This window comes from Pseudorca crassidens, chromosome 4, assembly GCF_039906515.1.
Source record: "Pseudorca crassidens isolate mPseCra1 chromosome 4, mPseCra1.hap1, whole genome shotgun sequence".
In the NCBI taxonomy this organism is placed as follows: Eukaryota; Metazoa; Chordata; class Mammalia; order Artiodactyla; family Delphinidae; genus Pseudorca; species Pseudorca crassidens.
The window spans coordinates 107,403,495-107,425,939 of NC_090299.1; the positions used below are offsets into that span (position 1 = coordinate 107,403,495).

General features: G+C 40.5%; 1 protein-coding gene across 1 annotated transcript in view; it reads right to left on the minus strand.

The window, feature by feature from the left end:
* The window catches only part of BTC (betacellulin), a 40,935-nt gene extending 18,725 nt beyond the window's left edge, over positions 1 to 22,210 (minus strand). The window contains exon 1 of the mRNA XM_067736262.1: positions 21,830 to 22,210. Within this exon, the coding sequence (XP_067592363.1) occupies positions 21,830 to 21,893 (64 nt within the window). The 5' untranslated portion in view covers positions 21,894 to 22,210. The remainder of the gene's footprint in view (positions 1 to 21,829) is intronic.
* Positions 22,211 to 22,445: the final 235 nt, after the last annotated feature.

The following is a 22,445-nucleotide window of genomic DNA, read 5'->3' on the forward strand; positions in this document are numbered from 1 at the left end:
GCCAAGGTTCTAAACTACACATGTCCTCCAGTACAATTCAGTTCAACCAATATCCACGAGCACCCAGAAACACACAGGTGGATAGGACATGCTGTACCCTCAAACTGCTCCAAAGCTACTAAGGCAGGTAAAGAGCCAACCAAGTAACCAAAACACAAAGTGATAGTATTGTACCAGAGAACAATAGTATCCAGAAAGGTCAAAGGCCAAAAGGTCTTCAAAAAGAGTTTTTCAAAACAGAAATTCTTTTCTATCTCTATTGAATTCGAAAAAAAATTTTTTTTAAAAAAAAGAGGTGGTAACTAGCATTGGAAACAGTGAAGAGAAATAGAAACTCATATCCATTGGGGATGGGTAAATTAGTATTACTTTTCTGGAGGACAATTTAGCACTATGTGTGCTAAAAGCGAAAAGCTTAAAATTGTACATGCACTTAAATCCAGTAATTTCATTTCTAGTAAGTTTTCCTAAGGAAATAATTTAACATACATAAAAAGATTTCGCTACAAAATTTCTCCACGTGACATGGGTTATAAAAAATTAGAAATTACCTAAATATCTAACAATAGAGAATTGATTAAATATAGGGAATACTCCCATGCAATAAAATGCTATTCAGCCATAGAAAATGATTTTCAAACATTTCAAAATATTCCTCAGTAAGAGAAGCAGGCTACAGAATAGTGATGTAGTGGGATCTGAGTGTTTGCGTCTGTTTGTGATAAGTATAAAAATATCCATACAGATAAATAGTCCAAAAAGTTGGGTAAGTAAGTAGGTAGAGAGTTGCCCACAATGGTTAGAAGAAGACTTTTTCCTTAATTTTCTTTATTTGCACTTTCTTATTTTTCTATCTGAATATCCTGTTGATTGCAACAAGAAAAAAGGAATAGCTCAAAATTTTAAAAAAACAACAACAAAAATTTGGCAACCAAATTTCCAGATTTTTCCTATCTTTTATGCCAATACCTGGCTCCCTCCTTTCACACTTAGAAGAAACCAGAAACAATCATTTATGACTTCTCAAGCACAGGAATTGTATATTAATCAGTTTGGTAATCCTGGAATCTAACACAGAATACAATGGATATTCAACAAATGTTGAAAGATTGACCAATCTTAGGTCAACCTATAAACAAACAAACAAACTAAACAATCAATTTCTAGTGGAAAATTTTAACCGTCTTCTTTTTTACTATAAAAACAGATTTAAATCATTTTTAAAATCCCATACATGGGCTTTCTTCATGGGCAGATTCAAGAGGCATTCATTCTGCAGTTGATCTGTTCTGATGATGGAAATTGAAAAATAAACTAAATCTCATAGAGATTCAACATCTGCAAACTGAAGATGACAATATCTCTGCCTCAGGGCTATTGTAAAACCTAAGTTGAGTAACATAAGAAAAGGCACACACAGGGCTTGGCACATAGTATACAATTTTTACCCTTCTTCTGCTCCTTCCCACTATCACTTATGATTTAACACATCATTCTTTATTTCCACATAACAGAGCAAGTCCTGATTCCATCGAAACCCTGCCTGGCCCTCCAAACATTCTGGCAGGCTGAGTCCAGGCTCTCTTCTGCTAAGGCTCACTCCACATGCTGGCATCAGCTGGCAAAGGAATTCCACTGGGTAGAGCCCCTGTGGAGGACCCCTTGCGGTAGAGACATTCTCAGGCCAACCGGACGCCAAGCTCAAGGCTCTGGGACAGGGTCCACAGTCCCTCCTACTCCCACTAATAATCTTCATCAGCTGGTGCTTATGAACCAAATCGAGCTTGAGCCTGAAGAACCATTTACTTTGTCTGCATAGTTTTAAAAAATGGAATCATGACAGTTCATATCAAGCCTGGATTTTCCTGTTTCTATTTGAAAAGCAGAAGGTCTGGCAACACAGATCTGAAACACCTTCACGGCAACAGCTGGCTAGAGCCTAGTAGCACGTGACCACTTTAAATGCCACAGACCCCATCGGGCTTGCTGCGTTCATTTATTTTAACTGTGTAGACCCTGACAGGCATTTGAGTGAGTGATCTGTATGGAGCGACTCAGAAATCAGAGAAATGCTCACAAAACCATCCACCCAATATTGAAGGCTGCTTCAAAGACAAAGGCCACTCCTGTTCCATCCATAACTCAACAGATATTTATTAAACATTTTGTGTTTGGCACTGGTGCACAGCACTGAAGGTTCAAAGATAACATATTATCACTAACCTCAAGGAGCTCACATTTTGACAAGGAAGATAGACACACAGATCTATAAGGTATAGTGTGATGAGTACGAAAGAGGTAATACAGGAATAACACAGAGCAGAGAATCAACTCTGCCTGGCAGCAAAGACTCACTGAGAAGGCGGGAATTATGGTGAGTTTTTAATGAGTAATAAATGATTTTTTAAAACATCAATTAATAACTTCTAGAAAATGAAAATTGTGTAAGCAAGTAATTATGTTATAATGTACTATGACATAATTATAGTACATTATTTGTTTCAGCAGTGGACAATATTTATATGGTAATAATAATGTAAATACTGATAATTTAACAAAATTTGTCATAAAATCAGGACCAGTAATTAGCCAACACAGACCATGTAGGGAAAGTGGTTGTGATTAATCATAATCTGTGCGGTGCTAGTTCTTAAGTGTTTTGAGTATCACCCCTATAGTAACTATACTAGAATTAGAAGAGAATCTCAATAGGTAAAAGTCTAAACTTGACAAGTCAAGAAATAGCATTATAAGCATACTGTTTAGCAATACAGAGATAAACACAGAAGAGGCACCTGAAGGAGTCAAAAGTGGTTGATTCTAGGGTGGCGAAGAGGCAGGAAGGCAGGTACAAAGATCTGCTATTCATCATTATAAACTTCTTAGTACTATTTGATTTTTTAAAATTTGTGTATATTTATTACTTTATTAAAAACAGAATTAATTTTTAAGAAAAGGATAAATAAAATTGTAATGAACCAGGGCATTCTAAATAAAAGGCACAACTTATAAAAAGACATGGCATGAATAACTTGTCTAGTTCGCTTGGAGGGTGATTGGGCCTTGTGATGGAAGAGGAGACTGGAGGGCTGGTAGGTCACAAATGGCCTAAGAGCCATGTTAGTTACTTTGAGTTCTGTTATGTCGCTAAAATGGGGTCATTGAAAAGTTTTAAGTGAGAAGCAACATGATCATCTTCTTTTCTTTCAGTTTGTAAAGTTTGCTTTAATACAAATACAGGTGATTTCAGACATACCTAAATGAGGTGCTAGCACACAAATCTGTATGGAGAAGAAGAAATGAATGCGAGAGAAATTCACAAAGTGAAATACAAAAAAAAGACTTGGTGACTAATGGGCTAGAGTGGGAGATAAGGAAAAGGGAGTCTAGGATGACTCCGGAGTTTGTAACTAGAGTGAATGTCTGGATTGTGGTACCAATCACAAATATAAGGTATACGAGAAGACAAACAGGTTGAGGATTACTGTAGACTGAATTTCTTGTTGAAACCTAATCCCTAATGGGATGTGACGGGCCTTTGGGAGGTGATTAGGTTGTGAGGGTGGGATCAGAACCCTTGTAAAAGACACCTCACAGAGCTCCCTTGCCCCTTCTGCCATGTGAGGACACAGCAGAAGGATGGCTGTCTATGAACCAGGAAGCAGGCTCTCACCAGACATTGAATCTACTAGACCCTTCATCTGGAACTTATCAGCCTCCAGCACTGTGAAAAATAAATGTTTGTTGTTTACCAGCCAATGTTGTTACAAGTCTATGTTATTTTATTAAAGCAGCCCAAACTGACTAAGACAGGCATGGAAAAAAAAATCAGTTTCAGACACTCTGAATTTGAGATGACTGTGTCTCATTTAGAGACAGTAAATGGATATTAGATCTGGAGCTGTGGAGTGAAGTCATAGCTACGAGTTCTACATTTAGGAGTTATGAGAAATAAACTGGTACTTAACGCCACACATATTGATCTGTTAGAAAGAGCCATGTGAAAAGAGAAAGCTGATTATGGATAGAGTATTGAAAAAAATCAATATAATAGAGGGGCAGAAAGAGAAGAGTCCTCAAGGGATCAAGAAGAGCCCTGGTGGCGCAGTTGTTGAGAGTCCCCCTGCCGATGCAGTGGACACGGGTTCGTGCCGCGGTCCGGGAAGATCCCACATGCCGCGGAGCGTCTGGGCCTGTGAGCCGTGGCCGCTGAGCCTGCGAGTCCGGAGCCTTGTGCTCCGCAACGGGAGAGGCCACAACAGTGAGAGGCCCGCATACCACAAAAAAAAAAAAAAAAAAAGAGCCACAGAACTAAGAAGAGAGGTTTTCTAGAAGCATTTGGTCAACTGTATAAAAACTGATGGAGAATTAAAGATAAGAACTGAAATACATGCAGTAGATTTGACAACCAAAAAGCACTAGCAGTTTCTTGCTAAAGAAATAGTAACGGTATGAAAGCTGTGCAAATAATTGGAGATTACTCTTCACAGATGTTGAACTGAGAAAGGGAGGGGGGTTAAGATTAGTCAATATGTACAGAAAAAAAGAGAGTTATTTTGCTTTTGTTTTATTATGAAAGATCATTGACAGGAAGATGCCAAAGGTACAGGAGAGAGGCAAAGGATGAATTAATGACAGAGCAGAGAGGTTGGACAGTTTAGCCCAAAAGGCAGGGCCACTTCTGTAAGTGCGATGTAGTTCTTTGCAGTCAAAGTTAGTAATTCTGGCAAGTATAACTCTATTTTGAGTGAATGGAAAGTCTTTGGAAAATAAGAGCTTAAATGTATTTTACATTCAATACATCTGACCTCATTGCTCAAGGAAATCCAAGCTCTGGTTAAAATGAGTGGGAAACATCTAACGTGTTTCTCAACTTCCGCATTACTGGCATTTGGACTGGATAACTCTTTGCTGTGGGATGCTGTGCATTGTACTATGACTAGCAGTATCCCTGGCTTTTACCCACAAAATGCCAGTAGCATCCCCCTCCCTTCCTCCACCTACCACTGAGATGTTACAATCAAAACTGTCCCCAGACCTTGCCAAGTGCTTCCTTGGGGGAGAAATTACATTGGTTGAGAACCATTGCAATTCTCTCCAAACTTAGATATGGAAAACATAAGATCTTCATTTAAAAGAGTCACAAATTATATTAAATTTCAGAATTAGTAAGAACCTTAGAGGTATTCAAATCTCCTACCAACCCTCAGCTCCCCTAAAAACATCCCCTGGGAGAGTTCACCTTTAAAATTTCAGCACAGAGACTTCACTCCCTTCTAAGGCATCACATTTCAATGAGACCATTCATCCATTCTTTCGCTCACAATCATTCATTCATTCAAAAAAAATTAAGCACCTATTTCTAAAGCTCTATAAATGCTTCTTTATGTTGAACTGGTTTTTGCCTTCCCATAGTTTTACTCTGCTCATTGGAATCACCTAGAATAAGTCTAATCTCTCTTTCTCGTGACTGATCCTCGTATATTTGAAGCCAGAGATCAAGTCTTCCTGAAAGGATTTCTCCTCCTCAGGCTAAACATCCTGGTTCCTCCAACCGTATTTTACCTGACATCATCAAGACCTCTCATAAGCCTTGACATCCTCCTTAAAAACAAGGTTAAAATACAGGGCCATTTTACATGGTTTGGCAAAGACAGAATAGAGTGGGGCTCTCACCTCTCACATTGCGGGCACCATATTCCTGATACTGCAGCTGCATAGCATATCAGCCCTTTTTAACTATTCCATTAAATACAGGGGTTTTATTCTGCTTAGAATAAATAGAAGCTCTTAAACCACTTATACTGTCGGAAAGCAGTGTATTCGTGGCTTTTTTGTTCTTTTTGGTTTTGCTCTGTTTTGTTTCATTTTAATCTGAGAAATGATTTTGTACTTGCCCATTTTAAATGTTACTGTGTTAAATTTTACCTGTCATCCAAATATTTCACAATCTCTTTGTTTTCTTACTCTTTCATTCCGCCTATTACCCATGCCTCCCTGCTGCACATGACCTGCAGAATTCGCAGATGCATTCAAGGAATAAAACCAAAATAAAACAAAATAATGTTAGATTAGCTGCATTTGCTAAGTGACTGGATATTGAGTTCCTATTTCTGGGGTTGTTTTTTTTTTTTTCTTTTTTTTTTAGTGGAACATTTTATTTTATTTTATTATTTTGTAATAGATCTTTATTGGAGCATAATTGCTTCACAATACTGTGTTAGTTTCTGTTACACAACAAAGTGAATCAGCCATATGCATACACATGTCCCCATATTCTCTGGGGTTGGTTTTTAAATACCAACTCCACTCATAAAATGAAAGACAAAAAGGAAAAGAAACCCAATTCTACTTTAGTGAGTCAAAGCTCCATTTACTTTTATGCACTTTGAGATTCTCAAATTAAAAATTACAGAATGTATTAAAAGTATTATCCCCATCAGCCGTCACGGAGAATGAAGTCATTGGGAACAATACAAGCATTCAGAGAGACACAGCTTGACAAGGAGCATGACCCACTGTCTCAAAGTTACTGCTAACGCTGAGGTAAGTCATACACCAGCTGGATCAACTACTTAAAAAGATCAAATGTGACCAACCTAAACAGTCATATATGCTGTATTTGCCTCATCTCTGAGCTGAACTTTCCATTTTTAGAGCCAAGTACATTTTATATTTTTTAAGTAAACATAACATTATCTCAAAATGACCATACAGTATATTCTGATAACTTAGGATATCTTCTTAGATACCCTAACTTCTACTTGTGTTTACTAAATCCAGTGATTTCCTATGATGTCACATCAATCTTATTTTAGGAATCAAACCACACTCCATGTCCCATTAGACAATTCAACTGTAAATCAACAGAGAATGTGTCAATTTATGAATATAAGCTGAAATTAGAAGAATATTTCACAGTCAGATCTCTGATATTTCATTTATATTAGAGGGAAGCAGTATAGATTAATAGGAAAAAGATATTTGAAGTCAAATGGAGCTGTACTTGAATCCTGAATGTACCTTTTAATCACCAGCTTTGTGATAAGATTAAGTTACTCAGCATTGAACTTCAGGGTTCCCATCTGTAAACTGAGGCCCATGATATATAACTTACATGGTAACGATTTAACTATCTGTTTAAAGAAAGTGCAAAAAGTAAATTATGAATTATTAACCCCGGTAATGCCTGGCACAAGGTAGGCACTCAACAGAATAGCAGCTCTAAGAGAACAGAAGTAAAAAAGAATTCTTATTACTCATATAGATTCTCAACTCTCATTAATGAATATTGACAAATTTCTACATTTATGATGTGATTTGACTTGTGTATAAAATATGCTTATGAAACAAACTACAAAAGATAAATACATACATACTATACTTCTATAGTACACTTATACATATGTGTTCAATGAGGAAAATCTGTATGTTGGTCTTTCCACATGCTGCTTTTCTCCAGTGTTTTTAAAAAGATATTTGACATTAATGCACCTCAACTGCTTAATAGAAATATGCCATCTTCTGCATGTATGGTTCTTTGTATTTTCAGCACAGTTCTGCCAGTACTCAGCACGGTGTTTATGTCAGAGGGGAGTTACTGATTCAGTTGGTTAGTTAAGTGATTCAGTGATACAAATATAACAGATAAAGTCAGATCTTAGATGATACTATTTAACAGTCAAATGGATTATATTTGATTAGAGATTTAATTTCTGAAAAATAAAGTTAACAAAATTTTAAAATTTAAATCAACGTTAGGAGTAAAAACTATAAGCATCTGGGGAAGTTCCCAATGTATCTTTATTGTCAAAAAGAAAATCAGAATCTTGAGTGTGCATACTATACACGAAAAGTATTTTCTATGTCCAAAAAGAGGACATGTCTAAAAGGGAGTTGAAAAAATATATTAAGTGGTGGAAATGCTGTTTAACATTGAGCTTATGGGTGGCTGAGTAAAAAAGTGTGAAATAGATTAAGTTTGACATTGATGTTCTCCTTCATCTTTTTTAAACTCCTTTTCTGTCTTTTTTGTTGTTGTCTTTTCCCCTCCTATAAACAAGTATCCTCCTACTGCTTTAACATTTCCCCTAATAGAACATAATTTCTTCATAGATTTCCCTTTCTAAATGTATTTACTTTCAAAGCAGACCTGCAAGGAGAGAAATTGCTTAAATCAACAGAAATACTCTAGAATCAAGTGCGTCAACCTGGGTCTTCTGGAAAGCAGAGCCTGAGACACAGATTAAGGGGTTATCACTTTATTGGGGAGGTACAAGCTCTGGGCCATGAGAATGAGAAAAAGGTAAGCAAGCAGAGAAGGAGGCAAAGCAATGCAATGTGTGTACCCATCATGCTGGGTGCAGCTCCAGAGTGAGCCACAAAGACACCGAAATGCATGACACATTCACTCAACAAAGGGCCATGTAAAAGGTTCAGAAAGGAACTGCGTCTTGAAGTTGCTCACAGAAGAAAGAATGAAGGAGGAATTTCTCTGCCCCAGTCACTTCCATCACCCATTTTCTTCTGGACAAAATTTTCCCCACTGGGTGCTGCCTCCCCCAATCTCTGGCCCCTTGGTGAGTGAGAGGTCAGAACACATGCCCTGGGACACGGCCTCGAAGTCCCAAAAGAGGGGCAAGCTGGTATGAATGGAGAGCTGATCAAGGGACAGGGGAGGTAGTTGAAAGGCCCTTAAGAAGTGCACGATTCTGTGTCCCAGTACAGTGAGGATTTGGGGCATCAGGACACCTTGGGGGAGCCTTGTTCCAGCACAAGGAGGGATTTTTCTAAGGTCTCTCAAATCACACCACCTGGAGGACTGCCTATTCTACAAAAGTGAAAGACAGTTTCCAGATTTTCAGAGCCAGGAGGGGAGGCCAAGACAAGGGTAGAGAAAAAATAAGAGAGTCTTCACAAATAGTTTATGTCCATTCAAAATCAGGAGAGTAGAATATGACCTCCTTCCTCCGCCTCCAAAAAAAATTCTATTCCAAATGGTATAAACAATATCTTGGTGTTTAAGAAGGGCTTAGAATGATGGATAACATTTTTTTAACTCATAAGAGAACTCCACACTCTTATATTTTTAAAGCCCAGAGAGGGAAGTAATTTAACAACCTATCATACATAAATTAACTCACATATCTGAAAGTTGTCAACACCACGATAATGCCTTTGCCAGTAAATCCACCATTTTATTTTTGCCATGACCGTTATTAAATCTGTGACAACAATGACTAAATTGAATGGGAACCCTATAGCAACATAGAGCTAGTTTCTTAGAAACCATCAGTTGTCAAAACTTGACGTTTTGAATTCTATCCCTTTATGATAAGGCCGGACCAGACAGTCAGACATTGTAGCGTTTTAAATGAAAACCTCTGGGATCACTGAATTTCCATAATAGTTCAAAGAGAGGAGGCAAAAGGAACCATGGAAAAAGAACAATTTGTTATCAAGGAGGATTATCTGAGTGCAAAGTGAGGAGGAATAGTGGAGTTGGCTTCTGGATCCAGCGATAACACAGCCTCTGACCCATGAGGAAACAGTCATCAAGCTTTAATAACGGTAAAGAAAAGAACATAGGGTGTCAGAGTAGATGCTCTCCCAACCTGAAAAAGCCCCAGAATTTAGGCCCTTAAAATGAGTTAGGATAACTCAAGCCAACTTAACTTTAACCCATTATTATCTTTATTGATCAAACCATTTGCAGAGACCAGAAACATCAATCAATCAATATCAGACAGTATAATTGCCAGGTATAAAGGAAATAAATTCTAATAGAATTCCAAAAAGAGGCAATGTTAAGCTTAAGAAATTATAGGGAAAACTTTCACAAAAGAAGTTGGAAACTAAACTGGACCGAAGGCAATGACGTAGAAATGAGCTGAGTGTGTTTTGGGGGACAAAGTAAAGATGTCCAGCTGGAGTGAAGAATTATACAGAGAAGTATCAAGAAACAAGGGCCTGGGAGATCAGCTCGGTGCTTTGTGACCACCTAGAGGGGTGGGATAGGGAGGGTGGGAGGGAGGGAGACGCAAGAGGGAAGAGATATGGGAACATATGTATATGTATAACTGATTCACTTTGTTATAAAGCAGAAACTAGCACACCATTGTAAAGCAATTATACTCCAATAAAAGTTTAAAAAAAAAAAAAGAAACAAGGGCCTTCTTGATGTGTGTGGTGTGACTGTGAAATAATTCAACTGATTTTTCTTGTGTGACCTATGAAAATGACTCATTAAGAAATAGTCACACCACGTTTCCAGTTGAAACTTCAATGTCTGTTCACCACATCCTGAATACAGCAGCTGACTAATCTAGAAATCAAGAAGTATTTAATAGTGGTGAATGCTGTTGGGTAGAAATCGTTAAGAAAGAACGGGGTGCATTTCTTTTGCTACCCTTCTGCGAAGGCAAATGGAAAGTGTATCGTTTCACCTGGTATCTAAATCACATTTTGTTCTTCTTACCCTCTATTACAGGATAATTATCATTTATCTAAAAACAAGTAGAGAATCTTCTCACAGAAGTTTCCTATCACAGGATGTTAGAAATTTGCAATGTTAGAAATTTGTCTCCTGAAATAATAACATTTGAAATTTTTGCAAAATAATTAATCAATTATAGTTATGCTAGGGTTTTTCCGCATCACAACAGGATCCCAGGTCATAACTATTATCTTAATAGTTGGTAAAATATAAAGAGTGCAGCATCTTTAAGGCAAAAACTGAGCCTGGGGCAAGGGATTGATACTATGTCCCAAGATGTCCTCTCATCACATCATATGAGGGGTACATGATATCTACATGGCATTATTGGTGATGTTAACCTTGATATTTCTATTCAGGAAAAGACATGGTGGAATACAGTTTGGGCCGGGTGGGAGTGAAGTCACTCAAGTGATTTTCTTTTTCAAAAGTCTTTACCATTAGCTCCCCAGGTTTCCATCTGTCCTGCGTCTTCTCCTTGCAGAGAAGTCAGCTGACAGTACCAACCTCCAAAGTACCCCCAAAGTGAAGTAACATTATAGTAGCGTCTATAATTCATGGAGTCATAAGAACCTTTGGTGGTCATTTGGTCCAACTCCTACCTCACCTAGGAATCACCTCTACACAGCTTCCCGTGAATGCAATCCAGACCACAGACATGCCCAGGCATGGGAAGATCACCGCATCCCAAGGCAGCTGATTCCAGTTTTTCAGAGCTCTACTTGGGAGAAAATTTCCTAAATTAATGTGAGAGCTGTCTTCCAGGAATGTTAGTTCATTAATCCAAGTTGTATACTCTGAACTACACAGAGGAAACCTTTGCTGGGTCACGTTTTCAACGATTTGAAATTGACTCTCATAACCAAAACTTTCTCTTTTCTACCCACCACCCGGACCTCTATCCTTCTATCCTTTCAGTTATGTGTGTGTGTGTGTGTGTGCGTGTGTGTGTGTGTGTCTTTGGCTTCCCCATCAATCTCCTGTCTCTTGTCTTTCCAGAGCATCAATGATTTCCTCAGAGCTCACTCACCAGTGACCTCCTCCTGAGCCTCGTCCATCTCCACAGTATTTGATATGGTTGAACTTCCCAAATCTTCCATCTAAAAATCACCCTCCTCTTGGCTTCTTGACTTATCCTTCCCTTTTCACTCAATTCTGCCAGTTACTTTTCTGACACCCACACCATATATGGGTGTCATCAACACTCTACTTTCAGTCCTCTTTTTCTTCTGATCATTTTTATTGTGGTAAAATATATACAACATAAAACTTACTATCTTAACCATCTATAAATATACCATTCAATGATATTAAGTACATTTATATTGTTGTACAACCATAACCACCTGATCTCCAGAATGCTTTTTATCTCACAAAACTGAAACTCCATACCCACTAACTCCCCATTTCCCACTCCCCCAATCCCTGGCAACCACCATTCTACTTTCTATCTATGATGTTGCCTTGGTCTTCTTTTTTATAATGCCATTTGATCTCACGAAATACCCATAGACTTAGTGTTGGAACAAATATGTAGTGAGGGTTTACTGTGTGCTAGGCACTGTGCTAGAGCCTGAAATTATAATCAGCTAAATGATTCATTTATATTTTCAGCCCTGTTTTCTAACCAGATGATTGTCCAAACTGGGTGGCCATTAAAATTTCCTGTAGAGTCTTTTTTGTAATATTTTTTTTATTTTGTAATAATTTTAGATTTACAGAAAAGTTGCAAAGTACACAGCATTCCTGTACACCCCTCACCCACTTTCATTTCCTCTAATATTATCATCTTTCACTACCGTGGTACATTTATCAAAATTAAGAACCAGCATTGGTAGATTACTATTGACTAAACTCAAGACTACATTCTGACTTCATCAATTTTCCATTAATGTCCTTTTCATGTGTCAAAACTCTTAGGAATTTGGCATCTTTGATGACATTTACCCTGACCACTTGGTTAAGGGATTTTTACACTGTAAGGTTATTTATTTTTTTTCCTTTTCATACTCTATTCTCTGGAAGCAAGTCACCAAATCCAGCCTACACTCAACGAGGTCAAGGAATTAAGCTCTACCTCTTAGAGGGGGGAGTATCCACCTCTATTATTTGTAGTTATTCCAGAAGGAAAATTTGTTTCTTCTCCTGAAAAGTCTTTAAAAATTTAGATTCATAGGGACATGTCAACCAGACTTTAGTAGGTCTGGGGAGAGGCCTAATAATCTGTATTTTTTGCTTTTCTTGGAAGAACAATCAGACCTGGGGTCCACTGCTCTAATTTGAAGTCAACATCCATGTTTCCAAATGCTCGTAAGACTTTTGAATGTCTCAAAAGCAGTTCACATCCTCACCAGAAAAAGGAAGTTCTCTTTCACATATGGTACCATAAATTCTTGTTCTCTCCCAGGTTAACAGTGTTGGAAACAGCTTTAATACATTTTTTGTTACTTAGACAAGTCATTCATATAAATTGTTGCTTAGAAATATTTATTGAATTTATTCCTTTCTCTCCATTGCCTGGTCCAGGCTTTCTGGGCTAGGTAAAACCAATCTTAAAACCACTGCACTCCCTGTATGATTCCCCTATTGAAAATATCACAGTAGCTACCCATTAACCATTATTATTGCACTCCCGAGAAGGAGTCCTTCTAACATGAGTTAGGGACAAAATGATGCCCTTAATGGTAGAGAATGGAGCTGTCATAGAATAAAGTGAGGTCTTCTGTGAGAAAAATAAAGTTCATTCCCATTTAGTTTCCTCTCTCTCTAAGTGTTATGTGGTCATGAGCCAGTTCCCTGAATCTGGCCTCTTGGATAAGTCTCTTTCTCCAGGTGACACTGCTACTCTAAGATGGGTGTGGGGCTACCCTCTGGTTATGAGCCACCTTCAGCCTTAGAAAACCTAGCAGTACATGGTTAGGAACCTTGAAGCAAACCACTCAGGTCAGCCTCTGATCTGTACTTAGCTCTTCACCAAGCTATAGGGCTGCCAGTAAAAATGGAGTCTAGACATTTCCACAGAATTAAAACAGGCTCCTCAGGTAGGAGACCATATAATATTTTAAAATAAGGTCTTGACATATAATTAAAAGCATACATTTATGTAAATTAGAAAACCTCCTAGCTCCAATTCCTAGGAAATCCAGCAAAGATGTCACTGCATTAAGAATTCAGGATCCTGGGGGAGGGTGTAGGTTACGCTGCCTGTGGGATAGGGGTGTTGGTGGCCAGGGATGAGTTGTTTTCTCCAGCAAACCCTTCAGGACCAAAGAGCCGAAGGCATGACAACCAGGACACTCATCGGCAAAAAAAACAAAAAATTTTAAAATTTCAGGATCCTGCCTAATGTCCTCCTTCTGAAAAACAAGTCCTTATCCAGTCAATATTTCCCTCAATACTACACAAAATCAACTCTTTGTTCTATGCTTTGAGTCTGCTCACTCTCTGCTTCACCAAAAAAAGAAAAAAAGTAATTAATTTATCCACCTTCTAATTTTTCTCCCATTTTTTTTCCTCTACCACCATCGTGGAAAACCTAACTCAGTTCCCTGTTTCCTTGGTGATATCTTTTTCACAATCACTTCAGCCCATAATAAATTCTCCTTCTCTGAGATGTTTAGTCTGTACTAGGTAATTTAAACTCCGTTAAGTATTGAACTACTTACTATACGATGTTTCATTTCTGATGAACATTTATACCCAATATAATACAAACTCTTTTTGGAAAGACAGTGACTTGGACAGCTCTCCTTAATGCTAAACACAGTATTAGACACACTTTATAATAGTATTAGACACACTTTAAAATAGTACAAATACTTAGCTATGTCTTCCTCATTATTACATGTTTTAGAAATAAAGACTGTACTTCCCAACAAGCGACCCAACACTATGCCACACTGGTTCGGGATAAATTCTTGCTTTTGGATAAGTTCCCATTTTGCCGATGGTGGTAGTCAATATCTCAATGTCATAAGCAAATCTCATTCTATCAGGTCAGCCTACTCCGGAATAGGAGGTACAGCCGCCATCTCAGTGAGGAACTGTCTAAAATAAGTCATTGTTAGCAAATTCGAAGACATTAAAGAAGGAATATAAACAGATGCTGGAAAACAGTTCTAGTTTCTGATTGTGGCAGCTAGGAAAGCATGCGCATGGGCACATGCTGAAATTACAAGGTTTACATCAAGATCTTTGCGACGCGCTATGAGAAGCTACGGGTCTAGGAGAACTTCCTGGGCTGTGTGCATTCAGATTTATTCTTTTTTTTTTTTTTTTTTTTGAGGTACGTGGGCCTCTCACTGTCGTGGCCTCTCCCGTTGCAGAGCACAGGCTCCGGACGCGCAGGCTCAGCGGCCATGGCTCACGGGCCCAGCCGCTCCGCAGCATGTGGGATCCTCCCGGACCGGGGCACGAACCTGTGTCCCCTGCATCGGCAGGCGGACTCTCAACCACTGCGCCACCAGAGAAGCCCCAGATTTATTCTTTGAACAAATATATATTGAGCACCTACTATGCACAATAATCCTCTAGGCACTGGGAATATAGCTGTGAACAAATCAGACAAAAATCCCTGCCATCGTGGTACTTACATTCTAATGGAACTGTTTAAAGAACTGTTGAAAGCATGGTTATCATGGGGGCAGATTTCTATTTTTTTTTTTCCTTTGCTTGCTTCCAGTGGTGAATATTACAGCAATTTCCTTTGATCAAAGTACAAACACACTCCGGCTGGCTTAAATGAACACAATGATTCTATTTCTCCTTTTTAGACATACCTATGAAATACTTTCAAAGTTATCTACATATTCACAAAGTTAAGAATATTCATAAATATTGAGCATTTTCTAGCCAACTATTCTACTAAAATCTTTTCCTGCATTATCTCATTTTATGCTCAAAACACACCTGTGTCCCTAGATGATAGGTACTATTATCATTATTATCATTCTATACATAAGAAAATGCAGCACAGGGAGATTAAGTAACTTTCTCAATGTTACAAGACAATTATTATGGAAAAACTGAATATTTATGCATGGCTGTCTGCTCCTTAAAATCTAAACAAAATTATTTTGTCATTAGACAACTTTTCTAAAACAGCTTGTTTATTTTCCATTTGTCTGACATTTAGAAATGAACTTTGACATTGCATCATCATTCATTCTTCCAAAATGACAGTTTATTTCTTTTTAGTTAAGACAATCATTTGCATAACCCCAATAAATGAGACAACCCCATTTTGATGAGATTAAAAGTATTAAAATTATCTTGTAATATTTCATTTTTCTCTGCTAGTGAAGGCTCACTTTTTATCTGATTCACCTTAAGATGTTGGGTTTGGGTATCAATGTCAGGAAAGTGCTGGAAAGCTTTTCACTGCATAAAACTAGGATCAAAATTGGCAGTTGAAGAAGAATCTATAGACCTTTTTTTTTTAGAAACAGATAAGCACTTTGCTTTTGCAGTGGCATTTCTTACATTTGTTCCTTCCTATCAAAGCCAGCCAAAAGAGAACTCTTGAGAATTTTTATCTATTGCCTATTTCATAACTAGTGGGAGCTGGAATTTGAGAAATAAAGGCAAGGGGAAGTTTTTCCACCAGTTGGTAGACCCTGATTACATTTCAGAAGTACCCAGAATTTAAAAATCCAAATTTTTTAAATTAATGATTTCTTCTGTGCTTTCCAATTATCCATTATAACAGCTCATGTTAATCCAGAACTTAACTATGCTCCAGACACAGTTTAAGTGCTTTATGTAGTAACTCACTTAGTCCACATAATAGTCTTGGTTCTATTGCTGTCAGCTTTTACAGATGAAGAAACTGAGGCCAAGAGGGTTTAAGAGATTTGTCCAAGATTAAGGAGTTGGTAAATCGCAGCAACAGGGGAGTCATGCCTAGATGGTCTGGCTCAGAGTCTACACTCTTGACTACAACATCACGGTGATGCAGGATGTGCTCTTTTTACTCCTCAGGAATAGGCCTACAGGTCCAATCAGGGGGAATGTAAAGCAAGGTCACCTCTCTCCATTTGCCCTAAGGAGTGTGCCCTAAGTGTCATAGTGTTGCAAGCAGTCCAGGAAAGTGCAGGAGTCACCCACAGGTTCAGGTTCATTTAAGGTTAGGGTCAGAGTAGGATGGCCAAAGTGATTCTAGGCACAGACCAAAGGAAAACACCTGGTCTGATCAATGCCAACTGTTCACTACCAGCTGGGATGGCCTGGGCCTGGGATATGAGTAGGCAGGTTTGCTGGCTGGGATGAAGAGCCAAGCGTCCAAGAACATGAGGTATAGCCAGTGCCTGGGGTGCCACAGATGTATGGGTAGGCAGCAGAGAAAGCAAAGACGGTAGGAGACTGCTAGAATGAACTTAAATGCTTTTAAAATAAGTCAGGAGAACTGGGTTCCTCTTAAATACAGTGATATGTCATTGTACTATACTTTAGTGTCCTATCTCCCACTGTCTCCCCCATTCAAATATGGGGGAGAACCAAATATATGAACCAAATATATGAGAGATAGGTAGCATTACCGAACATGAGAAACAGAAGTAGACTTACTACTTGCCAAACAAAAGTCCGTCTGTGAAAGGATCTCTATCAAGATGGGAAGCAAGTCCCAAGTAAGAAGAGATGAAGAAACACGTCCTTCTACATCATCTCTGAGTAGTGGGCATGTTTTGCCAACAAGAAATAGAACTGTTTTCTTTACTGAACATACTGTCCCTTTAATGCCTGGGCATTGTCACAAACAGTCACTTGCATTCACTCATTCAATTAACTAATACGTTTTCAGCTCCCACTATGTGCCAGGAACTCTTTATACATCTCAACATCTCAAACATAAGGCTAATGGAATGAGAAAATCCATGGTGTTGCAAAGAGAGAAATGCTATATTAGTAACTCATCCTGTTATACAACCAACGGAGACAATTTGAAATAAGAAGGCTGAACACAAACATTGTTATACATTTTGTCACTGTTTCGGAATCAGTGCTTCTGGTCTACAGGTCAGGTAAATAATATACTACGTATCCTCAAAAAATGTCAAGAATGAATAAAAGTACTTCTTCGCTATTTGACTTGATCTTGCTGATAATCGAAGTAGGTTACTACCTAACTGATGTAAATTAAGATTAAATACCCAATCTCTCTCCAACCATCTAAAAAATCTCCTCATTTCTTTAAAATCTAGCAATTATAGATTCATTTGGGCTACCAAGATTCCTCTTTTAAGACACAGATATGGCTGGGCAAACTGCATCATCAGCAGTACAAAGCATAGTCGTTTTAATCAGATGACTTTCCTCTTGAATTTTACTTTGGCGGACTCTTGACCAACTGGAATATGGATTCTTTGTGGATCCAGGGGTTCGTGTGCAGTTTTAGAAGTGTATCAGGATCGTGGCTTAAGCCTAAACTGCATGCAGCCCAGATTCTGGCTTATTTGGACCCTCCTGGGAAGACACTCATTCTAGAGGAGAAGTTGACACGCATGGTTCATGGATTAGAAGAGTGACCCGGACAACAGTTTGGTGCTGTTTCTCTGACTGTCCCCTCAGCCTCCTAGTGACATTCATGCCTCCTAGTGACATTCATGAGTTGATTACTATTAGAGGGTGAGAAAAAAACAAGATGAGGCTTTCCCACTGGGCTCTCCATGGATTTCAGGAGCACAGGGTACTGGGGTGAGCAGTCTCAACAGAGATGGGGCAGTGCCAGGGGTGTGGACAGACACATGAACTCTCTGTCCTGGGCACCTTGGACCTCAGCACAGATATCTGCAGGCCAAGCCTCAGCAGGGCCACCTTCAGTGGGCACTACAAAGCTTGTCTACATTATTGGGATCTTTCTTCCAGAATTATTTGGGAATTTCCACACAACAACTGAGAATGGAGCAATAGCAAAATTTGATTTGTAACACTTGTTAATATGCAAGTGTGGCCTGCGAAACCTGGGATTTTTGAAGAGGAAAAAAACTCCTAATGCTCTTCTAAGCCCCAAAGCATATCTGAAGAGGCACACTCTAAAATCTTCACTGTGTGGGGCTTCAGCCACTTCCTTTGTACAATGAGAATTTTACCTGCTGCCGCCTACTTGCTTTACAACTTGAAACCTAGATATTACATCATGAATACATTCATATTCTCAAGAAGAACTTAAAAAACCAACTTACACATATTAATGGTTTAGATTTTAATAAGGAGGGGAACATATTTTTGACCTTAAAACTCGCTCATTTTTTTAAAAAGAAACGTTTTCTTCCCTTTTTCACTAGTTATGATTTTAGCTTTAGTTTGTTATAGCAATTGGATGAGAGGGAGAAATTTAAAAACAATAAATAGGGAGTCCAATTTCTTCAAGATTAAAAAAAAACTTTAAACAAAGTTATTGCCCCTTTACCATATTTATCAAATAAGCAAGCATCCATGGCTCTCTTTGTTAAGGTAAAGTTTACAGGAAACAAAGACCCATTACAAGTAAATGGAAGTTAAATATTATTGTAAAAAAATTTTCTCTTAAATTCCCAGTAGAAATGTTCATTAAAGATCAGCAGAATCTCAAGTTGGTAAGCACCTTAGTCTCATCTAAAGCAACTCGTTTATTTTATAAATGAGAAAAACAATGCCCAGAGAATTGTAACTTACAGACATCTCAAGTCACAGAATGGCAGAAGCTGGAACCAGGTCTCAACGTCTGCTCAGTACCAGCTCTCAAGGCACTTTCACTGTGACATACATACACACGCACGCGCACACACACCTAGAACATCACACAGCCGTTGCTCACATTCTTTTCAAGAAGTAAATAAGATAACATGTGACTTAAATTAGGAATGAGACTTAAAAGTAAATAGGACCATTTAATGGAAACACTGAGGTCAACAAATTACATCCTTTGGCATTTTGCAAGGAGTGGAGCCTCTTAGGGAGTCTAGAGACTGAATTCAATTCCCTAAACCAAACATTCAACAAGGCAGTTGCACACTTAGGTTACCCTGAGTTACAACAGCACTGGGTTAGAATTCTGTTTCGTTTTTTTTCATTTCTGCCTTTTGACAAGTTTTGAGAAAAAAATAAAGTACCGTGTGATGGTAAATAAGGAAGAATGTCCATCAACCTGAAATAGTCACTTCTACCATAACACTTCTGCTGGTACATCACCCTAATCTTGTCCTGTATTAGCTTGTGCCTGGATTATACCTGAGACAATCAGGTCCTCTGGCCCTCTCCCCTCCTCCCACACTGCACCCCACTGCCAGGTTTATCTCCTCAAATCATTGCTTGTATTATATCACTCTGTATTCAAGGCCTATGATGGTGTGTGATTAACTGTTTATTGATTTATATCAAAATATTTTAACCTGGCTTTTTTGGCTCTTCATAATTTGTCTGCCTCTCATCAGTTCTACTTTCTGGCAAGCTGACTGCCTGTCTCCCCAGGAAATTAATCTCATTCCCATCACCAACCCTTTACTAAATGCTTTTACCGCCTTTCGTCTCCCTCTCTCCCCTACTACGGATATTTCAAATCCTGCCAAGTTTCAATCCTACCCACTCAGGTCCTCCATGCAATCTCCCCACTGCTCCATCCCTCCCTGTTGAGCTCTCCTTTTGCCGGTTTCATGACTTTTTCTCCTATTGTTTCATATCTGTTAGTCCTGCATTCCCAACTTCAGCATAACATCTTTTAGGGCAAGAATCATGTCTTAGGACTCTCTTGAGCCCTCCTCCCACCCCCATTCCCATATACTCTAGCATCTTGCTGACTGTAGCAGATTTTCACTAAACACTTTGACAGTAGGACAGACCAGATAAAATGGAGGAAGAGAATGCCAGCTTCATCCAAGAGATGCTGGCAAAGCATAGTACTGTCTCTAGGCCTAACTCTCAGGCCCATTGTCCTTCTTCAGGCTCCACATCACTCCAAACTCTTTCTGACCTCTTCCTCTGCGGGGTTTGTAAATCAGTCCTTTCTCTCTAACCATGATCTAAGTCTGATCCACTTCTGACCAAGGTCATGACACCTTTAAGGCACCTCTCTTATTCCAAGGACACAGCCAAATGGAGGTTTCCATTTAGATCCCACCTCTTTTCCTCCATAAGAGAAAGCCTGGCCCTTTCCAGGCTGGAAGGTAGTGTCCTCATCACATAGACACTTCAGCTGTGGAGACGCCCCTCCTCTCGCATTGATGCCCCAAGCCCAGATGTCCCTACCCCTCATCCCAGCTAGGACTACAAAATATTGCCAGTTTCCCTTCCCTCTGCCTGCACCCCGCACAAATGATCATGATGCAGAGGGGATGTCTTGCAGTGGTAGGATTTTCCCACTTAAGTATCTACCTGCTACCTTCCCATACTAGAGAGTGAGGGGAACACTGCTTCCAGCAGTATAAACTTGCCCCAGCATCCGAAGTTCCAGCTCTTTCTCTGCCAGCACTGACTCCCAAGGAGGTGAGGAGAGCCTCCGGGAGGGCCAGGCATCCTACCACTTCTCCCACTAGCCACTGTCCCCTCACACCAGGTGACTGACCACACCCAGTAGTCCTTAACCTAACCACCCAAGTTTCACCTTCGAAGTGAAGAAAATTTTTCTCTCTCCAACTTCTCCTTAAAACAGGAAATAATATACTCCAAGTAAAGCAGCTATGTGTTTCATCAATACTGCCCTCAGTAAAAATATGTCATCTCCCTTTCCTTTTGTTTCCCTATCAGGAACAGGAGATCCAGGTCTCAAAAGTTGAATCTTTTCTCCCTCCTCCTGCCCCTCTCAACTTCGCCAGCAAGAAAGGGGTGGAATAATTCATTTTCGGGCCTTCCTCAGCTCTCTCTCTCCGGGGTTGTCCCCTTCCTCTCTCTGGCACGCGCCCAGGCAAACTGCTCTCCACCCTGCTCCGCACTCCCGGAGGCCCGCATCTCAAGCCAGGGAGTTCCCTTTCCTCTTCTTCCCAGGGGATGTCTTTTCGGTCTAGTCTCCCAGGCTCCCACTTTGGTGGATTTCCCAAAATCCTCCACCTGCCACACCTCCTCGCTCGCGGGCACCGCGCCGCAACGCCCAAGAGCACCGGCGCCCAGGCCCTCCGCTCTGCGCCCGCCCACGGGATCCCTTCCGCCCTCGGACCGCCCCTGCGCCCAGGGCCGCCGCAACAGGTGCAGCCCCAGGTGCCCAAGTGCCGGATTCTTAACCTCGTGCTACCCCAGTCGTCCAAGTTCTTCGACCCGCCCCTGCCAACCCCAGGGCCCCCTCGGGTCCAAATGCCAGCGCGGAAGGCTCGCCCTCCCTGCGACTCCACCCTAGACTTTCCTCCTGGGTCTCCAGCGACCACTTACCCAGGGCGAGGGCCAGGAGCAGTGGCAGGGAGCTGGCGCCGCTGCCCGGGACGGCCCGGGCCATCAACCCCGCTGCCGGGCCTAGCAGCCCCGAGACGAGTCTCCCGCCTCCTCCTGCGCCCCCTTCCCGGCCACGGGCGCCCGACGGGGTGCCTGGAAACGAATCCCGGAGCTAGCAGGAAGCAAAACTACTCCCCAAGCTGCCACCCGGCTACCGGGCGGGCGGACACCCCGGGCGGGCGGCCGACCGGCTACGCGAGTGTCGCCGGGAAGAGGGAGCCTCCTATTTATCCGCGCTCTTTCTGCACACACCCCATCGACGAGGCGCAGGACTTCGTCGTGGTGGCCTCCACGCCGTTCCCACCCAAGTTACCCCACACCCACACAACGGGACACTTGCGGGCTGCCCTCGGGTCAGCTCACCCACGCCCCCTGCTGGGTCGCACCTGAAGGTTCATTTCCCTCCCCTTGGGGAGTCGAGGAGGTGGGGAGGGAGCGGAGAGAGAGCACGTGGAGGGGCCCGAGGTGCGGGGCCTGCGGGCCGCCGTGGAGCAAGCCGGCTCTAAACTCCCTCCCCGAGCCCACTGAGCGAGAACGGCAGACTCGGACTGCTCTG